The 22,521-nt window shown below is 35.3% G+C and overlaps 1 protein-coding gene across 1 annotated transcript in view; it reads right to left on the bottom strand.

Moving 5' to 3' along the window:
* Positions 1-22,521, bottom strand: part of LOC106878713 (intermembrane lipid transfer protein VPS13A) — a 124,672-nt gene that overhangs the window by 26,607 nt on the left and 75,544 nt on the right. The window contains 23 exon segments of the mRNA XM_089339585.1: positions 2,399-2,562; positions 4,267-4,360; positions 5,430-5,565; positions 6,844-6,977; positions 7,177-7,302; positions 7,621-7,773; positions 8,678-8,788; positions 9,058-9,141; positions 9,313-9,531; positions 10,500-10,589; positions 11,082-11,216; positions 11,481-11,592; positions 12,555-12,757; positions 13,005-13,085; positions 13,855-13,929; positions 14,720-14,861; positions 15,782-15,894; positions 16,980-17,021; positions 17,640-17,711; positions 19,249-19,391; positions 20,661-20,876; positions 21,927-22,140; positions 22,325-22,453. Of these exon segments, the coding sequence (XP_089195711.1) occupies positions 2,399-2,562; positions 4,267-4,360; positions 5,430-5,565; positions 6,844-6,977; positions 7,177-7,302; positions 7,621-7,773; positions 8,678-8,788; positions 9,058-9,141; positions 9,313-9,531; positions 10,500-10,589; positions 11,082-11,216; positions 11,481-11,592; positions 12,555-12,757; positions 13,005-13,085; positions 13,855-13,929; positions 14,720-14,861; positions 15,782-15,894; positions 16,980-17,021; positions 17,640-17,711; positions 19,249-19,391; positions 20,661-20,876; positions 21,927-22,140; positions 22,325-22,453 (2,988 nt within the window).

The raw sequence follows: 22,521 nt of genomic DNA, 5'->3' as shown, positions 1-22,521 counted from the left end.
GTTAGTACCTTAGTACACAATACTATAGTAGACTATAGGAGAAATAATTTCTTATAGTATCATAGAATACTATGCCAGAGATAATTTTGTCTAATACTAAAGCTTATTTTACTATAGAAGATTACAAGGGCGACCATTACATCTGGCACCAAGTTGAGAGTGTAAATATGTCAGTTTGAGAAAACAATAAAAGCATGATACATGTGCCAAGCCATGCTCGTTAGTGAGTGACATCTTTTATGATTAGAGAGTCAAGTACATATCGAGCCTGTGGGTATTGTCCAGTTCACATATTTATAATTTTTCAAAAGCATACCTATTCAACCTCTCAGTTAATAATAGGGTTAAAATTTGATCTCAAAATATGTTAACCTGAACATGAGAGCATATATATATATATATAATTATATTTATAGGAAGTTAATTATATGGCCCACCATAGAATGATCAGTGGTTTTGCATCCATAAAGCCTTATAGATGGCTCATTGAACTCTAATGGCTGCGGGCATATAATTTCTTTTCTGATGAGCTGTCTATAAGGCTTAGCGCTTTAAAGATGTGAAACCATTGGTCGCTCTATGACTGGCTATATATATATTACGGCTATAATGTTTAGAGTGTGATAGTCAATGTAGTTAACTAGTCTACCCCCAATAAATTTCAGGCCTTGTGTCTTTAGTAGAAAGAATGATTATCATTATTAAAATTACTACTACTACTACTACTACTACTACTACTACTACTACTACTACTACTACTACTACTATTATTATTATTAAAAGAAGAAATTTTCAATAGTTTCAAAATGCAATCACGACACAAAAGAATGTGAAGAGAGCTACGATAATAGAAATAGAAAGCTTAGTGAAACTTTGATAGGTTTTTTTCCAAGTAGTTTCTTTGTAGGAAAATAGAAAGTGGGAGAAAAAGAGAGACGGAGAGAGAGAGAGAGAGAGAGAGAGAGAGAAAGAGACAAAGAGAATAAGAGAGAGAAAACTATAGAAATATAACATCAGTTAGCTATTATCATACATCATGCCAACTAAAATGTTAGATTTTAGAACCATGCATATACGTTTAGAATTAGAATTTAGAAGGAAATCGAAGTGCCAGAGATACTAAAAAGATAAACTATGCAATATGAAAACAGTTATGAGACAAATATGTTTGTGTGTGTGTGTGTGTGTCTGTGCATGAATGTATCTACATCCATATATTTCCACAAATCTCTATACATACACATATAGATTTCTAAATACATGCAAACACACATACACATTTGTATGTGTGTATATATATATATATATATATATATATATATATATATATATATATATATATATATATATATATATATATATATATATGTAGACAGTCTGCTCTGAAACAAAGCTTGACCACTTCAAGCTCCTTAAGTGTGAACAGATATGGACTTTGAACCCAGAGACTTTCTTAAAAAAACTTCCTACGAATGTTGCAAATGTATCTCAGTTCAGAATCTGTTATTTCATCGTGTTTTTTTTTGTGCAAGTTTAGATGTCTCTTTTAAACCTCCAGAGATTTACACACCTTTTAACAAAAATGAAACTGAAGAGCAATTTCTTGCATAAAATGATGGCATTGGGGGTTAATGTTGTTCTCGAGATTTTGGTATAAATGACTCAGTCAGAGGCACATAATCTCTCTACAATTGGAGGTAGGAAAAAGTATGGGTCAGCCAGGGTCAGAAACAAATCTGGACCTCCTCCTTTTTCTTAGAATATAGAATCTGTAACCCACTTCAAACAATATATACATACTTACATATATAAGTATATATACACACACACACATATATACTCATATATATATATGACTAGTTTCTCTCAGTTCCCACCAATCCTATCCATTCACAAGGCTTTGATTGGCCTCGGGTTATAGCAGAACACTCTTGCTCATGGTCGTTATCTTCTCAGTTTCTGTTGACCAAATTCACTTACAAGGCTTTAGTCAGACTGGGGCTATTGTAGAAGATAGTTGCTTAAGGTGCCACACAGTGGGATTGAATCCAGAACCATGTAGTTGGGGAGCAAATGTCTTACCACACAGTCACATCTGCACCTAATTCTCTCTATCTCTCTCCTCTCTGTATATATATATATATATATATATATATATATATATATATATATATATATATATATATACACACACACACACACATGATGATACATGTATAATTTATATGGATGTATGTATACATACACACACAGACAACTGAAGTGTAGGAAATGGCTTCCACAAAAGAAGTGTTTGATATTTCACAGTAAAACTTAAAACTTATTTCGATAAACCAAACCAAAAAGATCAACACAAGGAAGTCTATAAGTCAAAAAAATTAGGAAGTCTTTGACTAACTTGTCTCACTGCTTGTGCAACTCGTTCATCTCGAGTAAACAGCAACACACGTTGATGGCCATCCAAAAATGACATCCAGTATATCACTACTTTGTCACTTCGTGTTTTCCCATACAAAGAATCAGTAAATGAAGAGATCATGGCATCAGGTTCATCACTGTCATCTGAAATAAATGGGAAAAATGTTGAGAGAGCATTTTCTAAAAATATTTTCTATTTTTGTAATCGCTTATTTACAAGAACTGGAGGTGGTTGAAGTTGTGGGTTGCTAGGTTTTAATTTTGGGACTAGTATGTTGTGTCCTTGAGCAAGGTTTTTCATTTCATGTTGCTCCATTTCACTCAGCTGAAAATGAGTACCAGCTGCCTCTGGGAGTTAATCGTGTGATGAAATGGCGTTCCATTCAGGAGCAGTGGAGGCACTTAGCCTAGAGTGGAGACACATGGCTTTGTGGTTAGGGTGTTGGGCTCATGATTGTAAGATTGTGGTTTCAATTCTTGGACCAAGCGATGCAGTGTGTTCTTGAGCAAAACGCTTCATTCCACATTGCTTCTGTCCATTCAGCCGGTGAAAATGAGTAACCTTGTGACAGTCCAGCATCCCATCCAAGACAAACCAGCAAACTGGCCCCATGCTCCTTACAGATTAATGTGGACTAGCCCTGTATTCAGTTACTGTAACACTTTGGGACCCCTGATAAACTCCAGTCTCATTACTTTATAGGCTCAAAGTAGAGTTTATTTTAAGTAAGGGCTCTCCAAGACTGGTGGATCCAGAAAGTGGGGAAGAAACTAAGACATCTGAGTTGCTGAAGTATGAAGCAATGCATCAAAAAGTTATGTTATCCTCAGAAAGGAATCCTGGTCTGATTTCTTGCAACAGAGTGGATCCCCACCAAAGGCATACAAGGGGGGTCAGATCATGGCTTTAGACCAGGCAGGAGATTAAACCAAGATCTCCCAAGGTGTTAAGAGTAAAGGTGTCTTTCCTACTGTTCACCTCTTGATCCATGCAGTATTACTGCTGATTACAAAGTGGCAAAAGCTGGCAGAATCATTAACACACACCAGGTAACATGCTTGGCAGCAATGTCATCCATTTTCACATTCTGCCAGAGTTAACTTTGCCTTTCATCCATTTGGAGTAAATAAAAATAAGTACTAATTGAACACTTGGGTTGATGTAATCGACTTAACCCCCACCCCGTCCCACCACGAAATTGCTGGCTTTGTGCCAAAATGTGAAACCAATATTGCTGTTGGTTGATATAGACAGCAACATTTCTGCACAAATGTATAACTTAACTTCTAATATAAACAGCCACAAACATCTCAGTATTTGGAAGAGCATTGGTACTGAACCTGGAACTAGGTGGTTGAAAAGCAAACTTCTTACCTCAGAGCCATGCCTGCACCTATTTATTAATCGGCCAGAACTTCATGTGTTCTGATCCCACCCCAGCTCCAGAAGGATGACAGATAAAGCTGGTGAGATTTGAACTCAGAATTTAAAGGGATGCACCTAAGTGTTGCCAAACATTTTGTCACAATACTCCCATAAAAAAAAACTGATGATGTCAAACTATATTCTTCCCAGATATTTTATTCAGTAAGTAGGATGACACCCACCATTGGTGATCTTGTTTAGAGAAGGTTTTTAAATAATGTTTTATGACTCAGTGGCTTGATGGAATTGGGCACACACATACATACATGTGCTCCCTCTCTCATCGTCTGTCTCTGTCTCTCTCTCTCTCTCATACACACACACACACACACACACACACACACACACACACACACACACACACACACACACACACACACATAGAAAAGAAAGGGAAAAGACATAGAATTTATCTTAAGTACCTTCAGTGCTACTCTCTGGTAATTCATAACCATCCACAGAATCAACTCTCATAGAGAGGGACTGTACTCTCAGGTGGACATTTCCATAACCATCCTGTTAAATAGAAGAGCAAAACAAGAAGAAACACAGTTTAAATACTTTAAATCAAATGATCGTTCCACTTTCTATTCTTAGATATAGGATAACAAAGATTGGTCTAGTTAATTAATAACTAATAAAGGATAACGAATATAGGATAACGAAGATTGGTCTAGTTAATTAATCAGCAAACTAAAATAGTACATTGAATATTCTTTTACTTGTTTCAGTAATTTGACTGCGACCATACTGGGGCACCACCTTGAAGAATTTATTTTAGCTGAATGAATTGAACACCAGTACTTATTTTTTTTAAGGTGTGGTACTTATTCTATTGGTCCCTTTTGCTGAATCCCTAAGTTATGCAGACATAAACATACCAACACTGGTTCTCAAGTAGTGTTGAGGGACAAACACAGACACAAAGACACACAAATATATATATGATAGGCTTCTTTCAGCTTCCGTCTAGCAGATCCACTCTCAAGGCTTTGATTGGCCTGAGGCTATAGTAAAAGACACTTGCCTGAAGTGTCAAGCAGTGGAACTGAACCCAGAACTATGTGGTATGTGCGTTTGTCAAAAGAGATCTAAGGAAGAATGTAACGATCGAGAAGGTGAATGACAATGACCTTTTTGTGTGCACAGTTTGTGACAGACCATGCCTGTCTTTTGCTGGCCTCAAATCTCATCTGCAAATGCATGGAAAACGAACCTCCACCATCTATTTTGCCCATATGTCTGTGCACACCTTTGAATGCAGTGTTTGCCAGAAGGTTTGCAAATCCAATGGAGGCCTCAAAAGACATTTTAAGATCCACAATTCCAGGGTGCCACACAGTGGAATCAAACTTGGAACCATGTGGTTGTGAAGCGAACTATTTAACTGCATGGTTATCCTTACACCTCAACTTGACTCGTATATACAGTCCCAGAAGGACAGAAGGCGAAGTTGACTATAGCAGGATTTTAAATGTAAAGATATATAATTAAATTCCTATCTAATTAACCAGCAACTCTGGTAATCCAATGAAAATAAATTCTTTAAACTAACAAGTAAAGAACAAATGAGAATGAAATTAACCTTTGAAATGGCAGCAGGGAAACTTGGTCTTTTACCTCCATACACATTCCACATTAATGTTCTCTCTGCAGCAGGATCATCCCACGTATATAAGATGGCCTGATTTGGTGACAACAAAGTCACCTGACTCTGATTCCTAAGGAGGACGAATGTGTTAAAATGGTGAGAATTTATTTCAAGGAAATTGTCAAACATGTTTGTAGTTATAAGAAAACTTTTGAAAATAAAACATGGTTAAAAGTAGTTTGCATTGGATATGATGATGATGATGGTAAAGACAACTATGATGAATGATAATGGTGATGATGGTGCTGGAAATGAAAACAATGATGATAACTGTGATGACAACAATGATGACTGATGAATGAAAATGATGATTGATAACAATATTGATGATAATGACAATGACTGTTGATAATTATGAGAATGGTAGTGATGCTGCTGCTGCTGCTGCTGCCGATGATGACAACAATAACAATGACAGCATCAATAAGTTCTGCATATGGAAAAAAGAAAACAGATTGCTTCCCTGACTACCTTGATGATGAGAGAAGATAGCAGTCCGATTCTCATGGTTGGTGATCTTAATGGACTTGATGGCTATCACGATGCACATGGAGGCTATGGATATAGTACAAGGAGTCAAGCCCCAAGCTGACCAAAGCCTTATGAATGAATTTGGTAGGCAGAAACTGAAAGAAATCCATTGTGTAAGTATGTGTGTGTGTGTGTGTGAGTTCTGTTGTCTTGAAATCATGTGATGGTTGTATACAAACATCCGCATCCTACAAGCAATGATGTTCATCTCCAGTCTTCCATGAAAAGTATTTCTGGCCATAGGAAAATATTACCTAGCTTGGAAACAAGTATGGGTTGGCAACAGGGAAGGCATTATCTTGCTTGGAAACAGGTAAGGGTTGGCAACAGGGAAGGCACCCAGCTGTAGCAAATCTACCTCAACAAATTTTGTCTGACCCATGCAAGCATGGAAAAGTGAACATTAAATGATGATGGTGATAATGATGACAATGACGATGATTATCTCCAAAAATTCTAACAAAATGTTAGATTTTCAAAAAAGCAAATTTTTAGAAAAAAACCTCATAAGTGAATTTCTTTTTTTATTTTGTATGATTTTATTCCAGACATTTTATGGTTTACTATAATCTTTTATTTTATGCAATAAATTTCCTAAAACGTGCTTCTTTCTGAAGGCCACAAGGTCTCCATTCTTAAATATCATCGTCTTTTTTGAAGACAGTGCAGCGCAATTTAAGAGACATTAGGCTGCTATTTCTAGAAGGATCCCTTGTTGCCTTCTCCAAAAGAAATTGGTCATTTAAGGAATTGTTATATTCAAGTTTAAGCCAGTTCTTTGATGTTATAAGAATACAGAAAGAAGATTTATGCTTACTTCTGGTGAATTTTGATGAAAATGTCATCGCACAAGTTTTCTATGCGGACAGGTGCTCCACCAAGGAAGTAATCTGAGAAGGAAATACAGATGGGAGTTTGGGTGCCTCCACTAACTTCAACACAAAGACCAGTCTGTGAAAGATAAAAAAGAAAAGATGTATATAAAAGAAAACATGCACAAGGAGTAACATATAAACTGAACTGAACAAGAGTGGTTTCTAAGTAAGTAAATAGTTGGGGGAGGAGGATTGTAATTGCTTGATTAATCTGTTACTATAGCAACAGAATTTACAGATTGTTTCTCAAAATATCAAGGGAATAAAATACCAACCCCATTTTCCATACGTAATACTGTGCTGTGTATGGTCTTGATCGGAATATGCGGAGAAATTGCCTTGCCATGGTCATATTTCACAAAAATCCTGTAGGAATCTGTTATGGGCCAATATGGAACACACTGGAATGACAGAACAACAAAAATCACCAATGAGTATGTTTACAGGTGTTTTTTTAGTTGTGGTGCTTCCAAAATATAAGATACCTTCTATACCTTGAAAAAATGCCTTTACTCTAAACATTGGTAAAATTGCCATTTTTTCCATACAGATTAACCACAATAAGTTTAGATAATGTTAATCTACTAAGAGGCATTTATTCATTCATGAGTTTAATATAATCCAATTTTAGAGTAATGTGATCGAGCAAGAATAAAATAAATAAGAACAAGAAAAAAAAAGAGACGAGAGGGTTAAACATAGAAGGGGAGATAACTTACTTCCTTGGGTGGTAAATCAAACCAAAGATCTGCATCTTCATTGTCTTCCATAAAGCGAAGTCTTGAATGCGAATTGTTCATGATTAAGAAGTAGGGCATGATTGTCACAATTTTGGTTAATTTCATTTTTGACAACTGGACTTGCATCATAAACTAATAAAAAATGCGAAATACACAAAATTTTTACCACAAAGTAATCAGATTGTGAAACTTTTTGTACCATTTTCTTTTTTCAATCAATTTTGAAAATGATGAAGAATAGGTTGGTGTTTGGAACATAAATTAGCATGAAGTTTTCAAGGTACAGGTTAATTAAGATCATTTTTAAAAGCAAGAAGTTTGTATCACTGAACCAGGAACTGTCTCAGATGGATTACATGATGGAAAGAACTGGAGGTGAAACCATATGACGAGAATATTTCTGACGAGATACATTGCCTCTGTTTTCATTAATTTCAAAAGTAATGAAGAATTTAGTAAAATAACTTTGTTATTATTAAGTAGGTATTTGGAAACCTGAATTAATTTGAAGTTTTGATGGAAGGGGGTTTTATTTAGATTACTGTAACCCTTTTTATTACCATATTTCAGTTGAAAGACACTGCTTTTGTTGCAGTTAATTTTGAAAATAAGGAAGAATTTAATAAAATTTGACCCCATGAAGCTAGTGTTGGGTACATAAATCAACACAAAATTTCGATAGATTGCTGTAATTTAGATTACTTTGAACAACAAACTTTATTTTATTGAACAAGGGGCAGTCACAGGAGGGTTGGTATCAAAAGGGTTAAAAAATAACAACAAAAGATTTTACTAATGAAATTAAGGAACTTTGTTATAAACTATTAACTGAAATTAAAATTATCACAATCTAATCAACATCAGTAATATTTCTAAATGTTTTAATGTTTTTAAATCGATTTTGTTGGATTAAACCATGAAATTGTTTAACAAGAAAGTTCAATAAGTTCACGAGGGGAGGAGAATGAGTAATGTTTTGTGCCTCGCTTCTTGTCAAAAGAATAAAAAGTAGGTTTACGCCTTGGGTTAAACTCACCTGATATTTGCGATTTCTCTCCTTATCATTGCAAATAATGACACCAGCACTGTTGACTGTATCCATGGAGAAAGATTGTGACCATTTAGAATCATAAACTTGTAATTTGGCCTAGAAAAGAAAAGAAAAAAACAAAAAAGAAAAAAAGGAAAAAAAGAAAATTAGCATTATGGTAAAAGTAAGGAAGAGCAATAATGAAGAAAAGATATTTTCAAACGAAGCAAATGTGGGAAAATCAAAAAGAAAAAAAAAAAAAAAAGAAGCATAATGTTAAGAATCCCTTTCCCTGCTCTTTATTGAAAAAACTAAAAAAAAATCCTATTTTCACATGAAACAATTTTCAAGAAAGAAATGTGGTTTCAGATGAAACTAGCAAATACCTTTTTTCTCCTGTGTTTTTTGTATCTGAATAATACTGGAACACCTAATGGACTGCACTCAAAAACAGCATCTGAACCAGTGCCCTAGGGGGGGAAGAAAATAGTTTGAGCATCACAATGATATTTACATTCTTATTACATTTTCTATATATATATGCATGTATCTGAGATAAAAGATATTTTCTTGAATTTATGTATTCAGGATTTTCTGAGAAACTATGGCAACAAAATTTGTTTGTGAGAAGATAATCTTACCCGCAGCAAAATCGGAAAATCTGTTTTATTCATGATCCAGTAAGGGGAATAGATGCGAAGATCATGAGTCAAAGACTGAACAGAATGGATACTAATGCTCAGATATTTCTCACTTGATTCCATATCAGTCTCTGTTTCCATAGAAATAGCTTTGAACTCTTCCATATCATTGCCAATGTCTAGGTTCCCACTCCAATCACAAGACAGGTAATCAGTTATCTACAAAAGAAAGCAGCAAAGATGATTAGTTCTAATTTCAGTCTCACTAATGTTGGTCTGCAGTCATCATTGCCATCATCATCGTCATCATCATTGTCATCATCCTCATCATCATCATCATCATCATCACCAGGTTCATCATTGTTTTAACATCTATTTTCCCATGTGTGCATGGGTTTGATGAGAATGCCTTGGAGCAGAGTTTCTATATATGAATGCCCTTTCTGGCACCACACCCTTTTTGGTTCCAGATAGAGGAATATTCTTCCTGTCTATTGAACGACAAACATCCAGGCATATTTTATGCAACCAACTGGAAACAAAAGACCCCTGTATGATTGAGCCCTTTGTTTATAGAGAAATCACAACACGACAAGAAGCTTGGACATGCTTTTGTGATGAACTGCAAGCCATTATTTACAAACCAGCAAAAGGCAAGGGAAAAATGAGCTCACACACATACACACAAAATGGGTTTCTTTCAGTTTCCATCAAGGAAATCCATCACAAGGCTTTGATCATCTTGGAGCTACAGTAGAAGGTGGCATGTGTGCAGGAGTGAACATGAATTCCCATGGCTGGGAAGTGAACTTCTGAAACCACAGCAATATTTATTTATTTTATGGCTTTGTCATAATTAGCAGTGGGCAGTGATCCATCCTCACACAACAGACCAAGCTCAAAGACTTCACAACAGACTGGACCCTGATAAAGACACCAAAGGCTTCATCGATCCACCAAACAGAATCACAAAACGCTTCCTTTGATGGGCTTCAACATAGTCTCTATCCACTAAATTTTACTCACATAGCTTTGATTTATCCCAACATTACATTGAGAAGACACTTGTCCTCCCAAAATGTCCTCTCAAATGACTGAACTTGAAACTGCAAATTTGCAAAATAAACATCTTCATCACACAGCCATGCCTGTACTGCCCAGACTGGTCAAGCAGATCATTTACATACCTGCAAGGACAATTTCTGCATTTTGGTAACATCCACAGTGTACAGGGGTGTCATCTCACCATGGGTTAAACTGCTGTAGGAGTTGGTACCCTGAAAAACAAAATGGAAGTAGAAATATTAGTTTGTTCAAAAAAAGTTAGGGCTAGCTTGACTTCTTAAATCCCCTTTGCTGGCATTACTACTACTACTACTACTACTACTACAACTACTGGTGCTGTACACTTCCACTACAACTAATACCATTGGTCTGTCACCCTTCCAGCACCAACACCACCGCCACCACCACCACCACCACCACCACCACTACTATTAATAGTGGTGGTGGTGGTGTTACTGTCACCACTACTCTGACTATTTACTACAAAAATCATCGTCAATTAAAAAATAAAAAGGAAAGAAATAACATTTCAAAAATATAAAGAAACTAACAAAACTTGATTTTTTACAATTTATACAAAAATACAATTATTTGGGTGCTGCTGGTTCCTTGTTTCTATTTTGGTGGTGGAGTTTGCAACCAGGCCACTCTGAAAGAGTTAAACACTATTCGATATGCAGAATAAAACAGCAAATGTAAAGTACCTCCAGAGAAAACTGCACATCATATGGTAACAAATTATGTAAGACAACTGGTGGATTCATGTGGAGGATATAATAGGGGATACTTTTGGGTAGCGTCTGGGATGGATACAGGGTTTCCTGGTCCTTGCAGGTTACCTAAAAAAAGAAATGATACAAATGTAAGGCATTGCATATGTCAACCAGACAAGAAAGGAGTGCTCAATACACTAAGTATTAGGTTTAAAAAAGAAGCATTAGGGTTGATTCATTTAACTAAACATTCTCGAAAGCAGTGCTCCAGCATGGCTGCAGTTAAATGACTGAAACAAGTAAGAGATATTATATATATATATATATATATACACACACACACACACACACACACACAAAATAAAACAAATATAAGAAAGAATTATTTACTTTTATAGTGAAAGGTCGGGCAAGTCCAGTTGGTACACAAGAATAGTGTTTACTGCGGTCTTTCATTTGTATAAGGTCTTTCCACCAAATGCCATTTTCAGTCTTTGGGAAGCTATACAAGATGAGGAAAAAAGTATTAAAATCAGTAGAGTACTAAGTTGAAGGGACTAATTTATAAGACATACAATGAATATTTGTCTAAAGTGTTGGGCTAATGATTGACCCCACTGCCATCCCTGATCAGGCGTTCAAACCTTCGTTACTATAACTTGCTAACAAGAGACCAACAATTGGTCTCAACTGAATGGTTGAGTTTACTTTGAGTCACATCCCTTCAGGGTCAACTCCCCATCTTCTACAGATACAATTAACAACAAGGTATTTGCACAAGTTTACACCATTTATACAGTAACATAAATAAATTAAAAATGTGTATATGTATTTATGTGTGTGTGTGTGTGTGTGTGTGAATGTGTGTATGATTGTGTCTCCTTGTCTTCACATTGCATAATTGTTGTAAAGAAATGTCCTTCGTTTCCAATCATCCACAAAAATCATGTCCAACCATAGACAAATATTACCCCCCCCCCCCCCCCCCCCCGCACAAGGAAACAAATAAGGTAAGAAGAAGTGAATCTGGCCATAGAAAATCTGCCTTCATGAATTTCATCTGAACCATGTGAACCATGCAAGTATATAGAAATGGATGTTGATGATGATATATGTACAATGGATTTCTGGATAGTTTTCTACTTACCAATGAAAGCAACAATCAAACCCTGGACTACAAAGTTTTGAAGCAAACTTCTTAACCACATATCAATACTTACATTATCATCATCATCATCATCATCATCATTTTGCATCCATTTTCCATGCTGGCACGGGTTAGATGGTTAAACTGGAACCGGTAAGCTGTACCAGGCTCCAGTCTGATTTTGGCCTCTGTACAAGACACAACAATTACCCTAATCTCCTCCTTTTTACTCTCTCTCTCTCTCAGTGGAACAGCAACTGAGAAGAATAAACCAAAAAAAAAAACAGACATAATGATCACCGATTCTCAGAACTTACAATAAATCAACAGGTGAGACAAAGAGTTCACAGTGGTAGGCAATGAGTAAAGGTATTTGGAAACTCTCTCCACAAGCAACAGTAGTCAGCTTCACGAAGCCTTTATCATCATCCATTTCAGCTTTTATGGCTAATTCTGGGATGGCTTTCAGAGCCTGAGATTTACAGAAGACATCTAAGGCCATGGTTAAATTGTTTTGGATCTGAAATATTCAAAGAAATAATGAAGACATTTACTGGTTGTTAATAACCAAATAGTATGGTAGCTTACAGAAGGGGAAAAGCAGAGTTTGTGGCTTTTGTGGAAAGCCCCATGTAGGATTGAAATCTGGTCAAGTCCACAGAAAGATTTGTAGTAGCAAATATCCGTCAATTGTAAATAATGTACATAATTCCACATTTTTTAAATATAGAACGGTTTCAAGTTTTATTTAAGATAAGATCTTTTACCTTGAGAGGAGAGCTGACTGTAACAAGCTTCCTTCCATGAGATATGTCTACATCCCAGACAAAGCAGTATTTTGTGTTGTTCTGAAATGAAATTTGATAAATCAGTCACATCAAGAGTTTTATTAAAATTTCTTTTTTTTAAAATTGAAATATAGAAACCAATACTCCCTACCCTTAGACCCCCAAAAAGCAAAAAGGAAAAAAAAAAGGAGAAAATAATTTGTAAGTAATTGTTTCCCTGCCATCAAAATACAAATTTCATATTGTTATAAATTGAATAAATTGAGTGAAATACCTTGTAGTATTTATTGCTTTATTGAATAGCCATAAGAACTATATGGAGCTGTATATGATGTTGACGGAGACAAGAACAATAACAATGACAATGACAACAGAAAACACTGGTCATAATTTAAATGATTCTGTTGTTAATGTGTTTATTCGTTTAATTAATTTAAAAAAAAAAAAAATTTACACCCGCATCTAACCCCTATACACATGTTTGATAATGGTGGATATTTCACAAGGTTTGTTCCAATTTCACTTTGTTTTGGGGAGATGGAGAAGGTGTCAACAATTGAGCAAAGGAAAACACTGAATATAATCTGTCCATCCAATATGATGATGATGATGATGTTACCACTCATCATTATCATGTAAACAACAACAGAGATGATGATGATAATGATGATTAAAATATTTATGCCAGAAATATATTCATTTATTTAAAATTTTATGATTAAAAATATTTCAATATTTACTGAAAAAATCCCATTAAAGACATCAAGTAGATCTGAGCTTGTATTTATTGCTCCAAATTACTATTAGATAATTGGACTGGCTTACTCACCTTAACTGGTTGCATTGGGATTAGTTTGTGACATGCTCTGGCATAAGAGAGTGTCATAGGGTCAAAGCCATCAAACTGAAATGAAATATAGAAAAAATAATATCTAAATGAAAACAACAACAAAAAAAAAGAGGCTTAAATGTACTGCAATGTTAACCAGGGTGTCACAAACTCACATAGAAGTTTCCCTGTTAACACGTGTAGAGGCTGTCTCATTGGTTGAAAGAAAGACAAAGGAAGTAGGAGATTTCTGATACCAACCCACCCAAGACCACCCCTGGTGATATGATACAAACTTCTTGTTTCAAAGTGATCTAAATTAAAACCTTTTTTTCGATGTTTCATGTTAATTTGTTCTAAACACCAGCTTAGTAATGACAGTCATTTTATTAAATGCTTCATTATTTCTTGGAATTAAGTGAATATTTCACTAGAAATATGTCCCCTGCAAACGTTTGCTAAATACTTGATGGACAAACAATTGAAACATGCTTGCTTGTCAGTGAGTTTAGTCAAGAGTGTGAGTCTGTTTGCTCTCAGGCAGAATTTCTGTGAAGGTCAACTGCCTTTTATCCTTTTGGGGTTGATAAAAGAAGTACCGGTTGAACACCAGTGTTGATGTAATTGACTTACTCCATCCCCCGAAAATGCTGGCCTTGTGCCAAAATTTGAAACCAACATTATCAGACAGAATCTTTTTCTTGAATTCTCTGACAAACTGTCTCTTTCGATTTTCTGACCATCAACTACACAGCAAACATATGTTAGGAACTTTAACTGCCAGTGTTACAGACACAATCTCTGTTCATCATAAACACAGTAACCAACAATTACTTTGATTCACAACATAAAATAAATTACTTACTTGCAATGTCATCTGATTCTTGTCAAGAATCTCAGTTGTTGCATAATCAAAAGTGTCAGGGAATGGTTGTATTGGGAACAGCTTCACCATATTGCCAATGTTTGACAATGCCTTGGGCAGGAAACTTAAACCATCAATTTCACTAAAACAGAAGCACCAGAGAACACATCAAAGAAAAATTCTGATGTAATTGTTTTGTTTTTTTTTAAATTGCTTTTTAACTGTTTTTATCTTATATTTTACATTAATTGTTTTGTTACCATATTTCTGTTGAAATACTTTGTAAAATAAACTATTATTATTAAGTTCGTGTTTAAGGTGGCAAGCAAGCAGAATCCTTAACATGTTGGATGAAATGCTTAGAGGCATTTCATCCGTTTTCATGGACAATTTTGCTTTCCATCCGTTCGGAACTGGTAAAATAAATACCAGTTGAGTACTGAGGTCAGTAACTTATTCCTTCCCCAAAATTGCCAGCCTTGTGCCAAAATTTAAAAACCATTATTCAGTTGCTGAAACATAAATTAACAAGAGATTTTGATGGGAAATTTTAATTCCGATCACTTCAAATCAGGAAGTCTGGATCATAGACTCGGGAGCAGTTTTAGGTAGGTTCATATGAAAAGAGTTCAAACAGGAAGTTTGTGTCATAAAAGCAGGGGTAAATTTGAAGATTTTTGGAGTATTGTCACTTGTGAACTTCACTCTGTTACAGGAATTCTGACCAGATTTGTTGTTGCTTAACCTCTGGTCAATCCTGGTCAAACTTATGATCAAATATATTTGTAGTTGTGACAATTACATTATCTAAAATGTCATTCCTTTCTTAAACAAGTAGAGTATGACTTGAAGGAAATTCAGGTGCTAATTCTTGCAGGTTGAGTAAATAGACAGAAGCAACCTCATTGAACAAGGTCTGTTAGTCAGGTGACCCTTTTTTTCTGAAATGCATGTCGATTGCTTGTGCATGTATTAGCTGTGCCACACCATTTATACATGCAAATATAAATTAATATTCAGTTTTTTTTTTATGTGTAATATGCAATAAAAAAATATACTTACTCATCATCTGGAGAGGTTGTCCAATCTGGAGAGGTGATCACTTTCTTTTCTTCTGTACCATTAACATTCTTTTTCTGAATCACTGAACAACCTTGGACTTTTTCTTCAGGATTCTAAGAATAGAAACAATAAAACAACACAATTTTCAAAAGGTAAATATATATATATATTTTTTTTATTATTTTACATAGGCATTATGATACTAATAACTTGGTATTAGAACTTGATATATATATGTTTCAATACAAAGCATTAGTCGAGTACAGAGCAGAAATAAGGAATTAAAATGACAAAAGAAAAAGAAATTGTGCTGTGAACTACATTAACTTACAGCTGTTTCTTTTATAAGATGCAATACACTCATAGTTGCATGATTGTGAATCACCCTGTGACTTCATCGGAGGGTCAAACTGAAGTGCAAATTGCATTTGTGTATGTGTGCATGCATAAATGTGTGTATGTGTGTGTGTATGTATATCTATCTATCTATCTATCTATCTAACTGTCCATCCATCCATATCTATATCTATATATATATATATGTATATATACAAGGTGTTCAAAAAATCTAATATATTCTTTCATTACCATATTTCTGTTGAAAATCCCAGTCCATGTTTCAACTAATTTTTTTTTTAAATAATGAATTTAGTAAAATAACTGGTCATTATTAAGTTGGTATTTGTAAGCTGGCAGAATTGTTAACACACTAGCTTTGCCTTTCATCTGTCTTTACATTCTGAGTTCAAATTCTGCTGAGGTCAACTTTGCCTTTCATCCTTTCAGGGTTGATAAATTAAGTACCAGTGGAACTGGGGTCGATGTAAATGACTAGGCCCCTCCCCGCAAATTTCAGGACTTGTGCTTTTAGCAGAAAAGATTATTATTAAGGTAGCGAACTGGCAGAAACGTCGGCACACTGGGCAAAATGCTTAGTGGTAGTTCATCTGTTTTTACATTCAGAGTTCAAATTCTTCTGAGGTTGGCTTATCCTTTCAGGGTTGATAGATTTAAGTAAGCTGGGGTTGACATAATCAACTTACCCTCTCCCCCAAAATTGCTGGCTTTGTGCCAAAATTTGAAATGATTATTAAGTTGGTGTTTGAAACATAAATCAACAAGAAATTTTGATGGGAAATTATAATTTACTTTCAAACAGGAAGTTTGTGTCACGGAACCCCAAAATGTACAAACTTACCTTGACAGAATGATGCAGCGTCACAACAGCATGACATCCAAGCTGATAAAGATAAGAAAATAAACATTACGTGTGTGTGTGTGTGTGTGTGTGTGCAAATAAATAATCAAAGAATTCACAAAGGTGAGAATTTAGATATAAACATAGTCTGACAAAGATTTATATAACAAAAAAAATCCAACAAAAACCAAAATTACAATATATAACAATTCTGAATATAATATTCCTTTGTCACATTTATTCCATATCAGAATCTTTCATCTTATAGCTGTTCTAAATCACAAACCTGCCATGCTTATTGTTTTGTATCAGAGTGGAGTTTCTTTTCCCTTCAAGGGGGTGCTGAAAAGTTCCTAGCTCTGGGTAAAAGAAAATACAGGAACATCAGTTATGATTTTATTTAACATATTCCCCTTCTCAGATTCACTCACTTATTGCAGGGTCCTTTTGTTTTTCTAAGCCCTGTAAAAAAAACTTGAAAGTTTGGGCCTCCAACCAGGCCTTTCATGACACCCTTAAAGCCAGGAACTTTTCAGCACCCCTTCATATATATATATCTACTGAAACATTCAGCTTTCATAACTTTGGTTTCAGCCTCTAAAATAAAGCAGATGTTTTAATGTAGAAATATGAATAAAAGACAAACGAATGCAAACTTACTTCATTGATAACTTGTAAAGCAGGGAGGTCTCTCACCAGTGTAATATCTGAAGCTGTGGGGGTCATCAAGGCCTGCAAATATACAAATATGAAATGGTCACTAATATGGCAAAATAAATAAATTAAGTGTCAAAATGTTTGAGATAAATGAATTATTGTTAATAAGATTATAATTTTTCAGACTATTAGCAACATCATTAGAGATGAAAAATGATTTAAATATTAACACGTATTTTGATTTGATATCCAATCATCAACAAGAATCTCACTTATTCCAGGATGTGGATGTAAAACCAAACTGTATTTTGAACTTGAAATCTTTATTTCTAAACTTAAGGGTAGCAATACCCACCTAATCTACAAGGCTACTGATGATGCATGTACTAATATGTTACATTTTTTAGGTTATCTAAATATATTTGTCACTAAAAGTTGTAACAACAAAGAAATTATATTATAGATCAGTGCATGCACATGCGTGCACATGTGTGTGTGTGTATGCTGGTTCCACATAAAAAGCCCTCATGTTGGGACCACATAGAAAACACCCAGCACACTTTGTAAAGTAGTTGATATTAGGAAGAACATTCGGCCATAGAAACTAAGCGAAATCAGAGTGTAGAAAAGGTGTAGGTAGAAACTCTATAAGATGTACCCAGTGTAAGCTATGGACACATAAGAGGTGCAACAACATCAAAGGAAGGCTAACTGGGAAGATAGTTTTTGTGTGTGGCAATTGCTCAAGGGCAATAAACACTAAAAATGTGCAGAAAACAGCTTCCATCGCATGCCAGGGGGAAAAACTACAAGTGGTTGATAGCTTCTGTTACCTAGGTAACCAAGTCAGTAACAGGGGTGGATGCTCTGAGAGTGTAGCTACTAGAATAAGAATAACCTGGGCAAAATTCAGAAAGCTCCTACCTCCGCTGGTGACAAAGGGTCTCTCGCACAGAGTAAAAAGTAGACTGTATGACGCATGTCTGTGAACAGCCGTGACTGTTGAGGACATGTGTAAACTTGCAAGGAGTGAAACTAGTATGCTCCGATAGATGTGTAATGTCAGTGTGCATACACAACAGAGTGTAAGCACCCTGAGAGAAAAGTTGGACCTCAGAAGCATCAGTTGTGGTGTGCAAGCGACACGATTGCGCTGGTATGGTCATGTGGTGAGAATGGATGAGGATAGCTGTGTGAAAAAGTGCCACACCCTAGTGGTTGAGGGAACCTATGGAAGAGGTAGACCCAGGGAGACCTGGGATGAGGTGGTGGAGCACGACCTTTGAACATTGGGCCTCACCGAGGTAATGGCTAGTGACCGAGACCTTTGGAAATATGCTGTGCGTGAGAAGTCACGGCAAGGCAAGTGAGACCATAACTCATGGCCTATGCCAGGGATGTAACCAGCCCACTTATGCGCATCTTTCCTTGTCTGGATTAATGGTTCCTCACTACACACACACACACACACAATGTTCAAAAGAGGATTTATGAGGGTTGCTGTACCCTAAGCCCTATTATATCTTCATTAGCACTGTTGCAATAAAGTATAACTGCGCTATCAAAGAAAATGTGACACTGCACTGATTATGCTATGGTTTTTTTCGCTCACCTCATAGACATCACTAATTACACTGATGGCAGCTGGTGTTACATTCAGTTGGAAAACATCCTTGGTGTTTATGATAATGTAGTTACATGTACTTGTCTCATTGTCTTCATGGAGCTGCCCATCAACTTCATCAGATAAGGAACCTACATTGAAACAATAGAAATATAACATGGTGGGAACAAAGAAGCAGAGAACGTAAGTAATCGATAGAATAACTTGTTTATATTATTTAGGTAAAGTGTGAGCTAACATAATGTTTTAAATCCATTGAAATTGTACTTGTATGGAGATCAAAAATTATTAATGTCAATAATAATGATTTTCAAAAAGTGCAGTGCAGGGGAGATAACTTTGAAATTTAAACTGAATAGAAATTGCAAGTAGTTATGTGGTAGTTATTGTCACAAGTTTGAAGTGCTTAGTTTTATATATTTGTCATAAATAAAAGGATTTGACATTTCAAAAATAGTTAACAATGTTCATTTATTCAATGAAATTGCTAAAGTTAAAGGATTAAGTTAGAAAAGATTATTTTTGTTTGAAAACAAAGAATAAGCATTTTGTAAGACGTTGTATAGAATTACCATTTTGGAAGTTTCTAGCCTGGACAAAGACTGAGACTTTATAGAAAGCATGCTTCATATTGATAACGAATTCTATATATATATATATGATAATTAATTTATGTACATGAGAAGTGCAGTTAGCAATGAAATATATAAAAAAAACAAAAAGTAAAATAAGCCCGGAGGAAAGTGGAAAGGTTCTATGGTGGCCAGAAATAAAACTCTACAACAGGGTTCACCTTTCTTCATGGTACACAAATTAATCTTATCAAATTTTATTGTAGTTAGTTGAGTATAACACAAACATTTAACATTTCGGTCAAAAAGCAAAAGAAAAATATTACAAAAATGTTAAAATCCCACATAAAAAGGCAGAGAAGACAATTGGAATGCAAAAGGCAGTGAGAGAACACAGTGAGTTATAATCCTATTATTGCTTGATGTTGAAAAACTTAGGATTGCTTCATATTCACTTTTTTAATATATAATACAAAATAAAGGGGATGAGCTGGCAGAATCATTACTGCACTGGGAAAAACGCTTAGCAGTATTTTCTCTGACATTTGTTCTGAGTTCAAATGGTTGACTTTGCCTTTCATCCTTTTGGGGTTGATAAAAAAATACCAGTTGAACACTGGGGTCGAGGTAACTGATTTATTCCCTCCCCCCAAATTGCTGGCCTTGTGTCAAAATTTGAAATCAATACGTAATACAAGATCAATAAATGAACACATAACATGTAAATAATACACATGCATATTGGTCGGTGCAACACAAGCCTTGTACAAATGTGCATTGATAACATGAAGCAGTTGCTGATTTGAAAAAAGAAGTCAGGCTTCGTACCACTCATGCCAGCATGTATAAGTCCTTTGGAGGTCATAAATACTGGATCGTTGAGAGAAGGGTCAAAGGCTTCATCGTTATCATCTGTTTCGCTGACATCAGCTTCGCTACTATCACTAGAGAAAATGTTACCTAGTTTATTTGTTATATTATGGATAAAAGTCTCAGGCTCCGAGTCGGATTCACCCTGGATACTGCTCTGATGACTCACTGTATCTGAAATACGGAGGTTTGCTTCATTAAGTATATTGTTTGTTAACATCACATACAGCCGGATGCAGTGCTCTAGCATGGCCACAGCCTCTCAATGAAACAAGTACAAAAGTTGAAAGCTCAATGTAAAATAAAAAAAGAAAAGCACATTAGTAGCTCATTAAATGGTTTGGATTAATTAATATGTAATGAAAATGGTGAACACAAAAATAACAATGGAAATTAGTAAGAATCCAAAACATAATAACACAAGTGCTCAGACAAAGTTAATTATTTTCAAGGGATGTTGATTAATAATATTGTTTCTTGTAGAAAGTACTTTAATAAAGACTGAATACATAATTTCTGTTTTGAAATCAATTTAGAATGTAAAGAAAATAATACAATCAAAATATGTGTGTGTATATAAATACATAACTATAAGTGTGTGTGTGTGTGTGTGTGTGTGTGTGTGTGTGTGTGTGTGTGTGTGTGTGTGTGTGTGTGTGTGTCTGTGTGTGTGTGTGTGTGTGTGTGTGTGTGTGTGTGTGTGCATAAAAGCACACAGATCCATAGCAGACATATGTATTGGAACTCCCATATCATGTGATTTCATTCTAGTGGAAATTGTCAGCGGGGACCGTCTGGTCACTGCATGCCAGTCAAATCTTGCTGTCATGATATATAGAACATCATCATCAGCATCATTTCGAACACTGATGTCACAAATAATCAGCAGGATTATTAAAAATTAATTATTAGGGATGGAAGTTAATAATTAATGTTTAATATGCCTTATGTTGATGGAGACTAAATGCTTGTAGCTGGACAGACGGACAAGACATTCCATAAGTAGGCTGAAAGGGAAATGACAGAGAGCAAAAAAGAGAGAGAGAGAGAATAAGGGGCTGTCATCCATTTCCATGGGTCTGAGTTGATCTCAATACTTATTTCAGAACTATATTAAGTATATTGATCTCTATCTATCAAATGTCTAAGTTGTACCAATTTGTTTTGTACTGGTATGCAGACAGACAGACACACACACACACACACACACAATGCTACACTTACCGAAACTTCTTTCACTAGTAAGCCTCTTTTTCTTTGACGGTTTCCGTCTGATCACTGTCATTTCTGTATTGGAATCAGTCTCTGATTCTGAACTACTGGACTTGACACGGCTTTTCTGTAGGTTATTATGCAGATCTTCATCAAAACCGTCAGCAATATCCATCCTAGTCTCTTCATAGCTAGTGGTGATTGGTTGGCTAGCAGCTTGGACCATCTGAAATAGGAGACAAAAAGGTGCATATTTATGTGTAACTTACGTTTTTTTATAAGTTTCAAATGTGTCAGGGTTTTGCAAAGTTAAAGATATGTAAGACAAATAAATAATAAAAAAAAAAACAATTGTGAACAGAAATATGACTGGATTAATATTTATAATGAAAAGGTTTAAGACCTCTAACCTTGATTTGTAATTCCCATGGTCGGTACAGATTTTCTTTCTCCATTACTGGTTCAACCAAGGGCTCCCAAACACTGAGCTTTTCATTGAAGTAAGCAAGCTCGAGGTTGATTTCGGACTGTAATTGTAACTGGAACGGAAAAGAAATGTGCAAGTTAATAATTCACTGGCTTACCTATCTCACGTATGTATGTATAT

Source organism: Octopus bimaculoides, chromosome 22 (assembly GCF_046866305.1).
Source record: "Octopus bimaculoides isolate indiv1 chromosome 22, ASM4686630v1, whole genome shotgun sequence".
NCBI lineage: Eukaryota > Metazoa > Mollusca > Cephalopoda > Octopoda > Octopodidae > Octopus > Octopus bimaculoides.
Note: the sequence above shows the minus strand (reverse complement) of the source record. Positions and strands in the feature narration are given on the sequence as shown.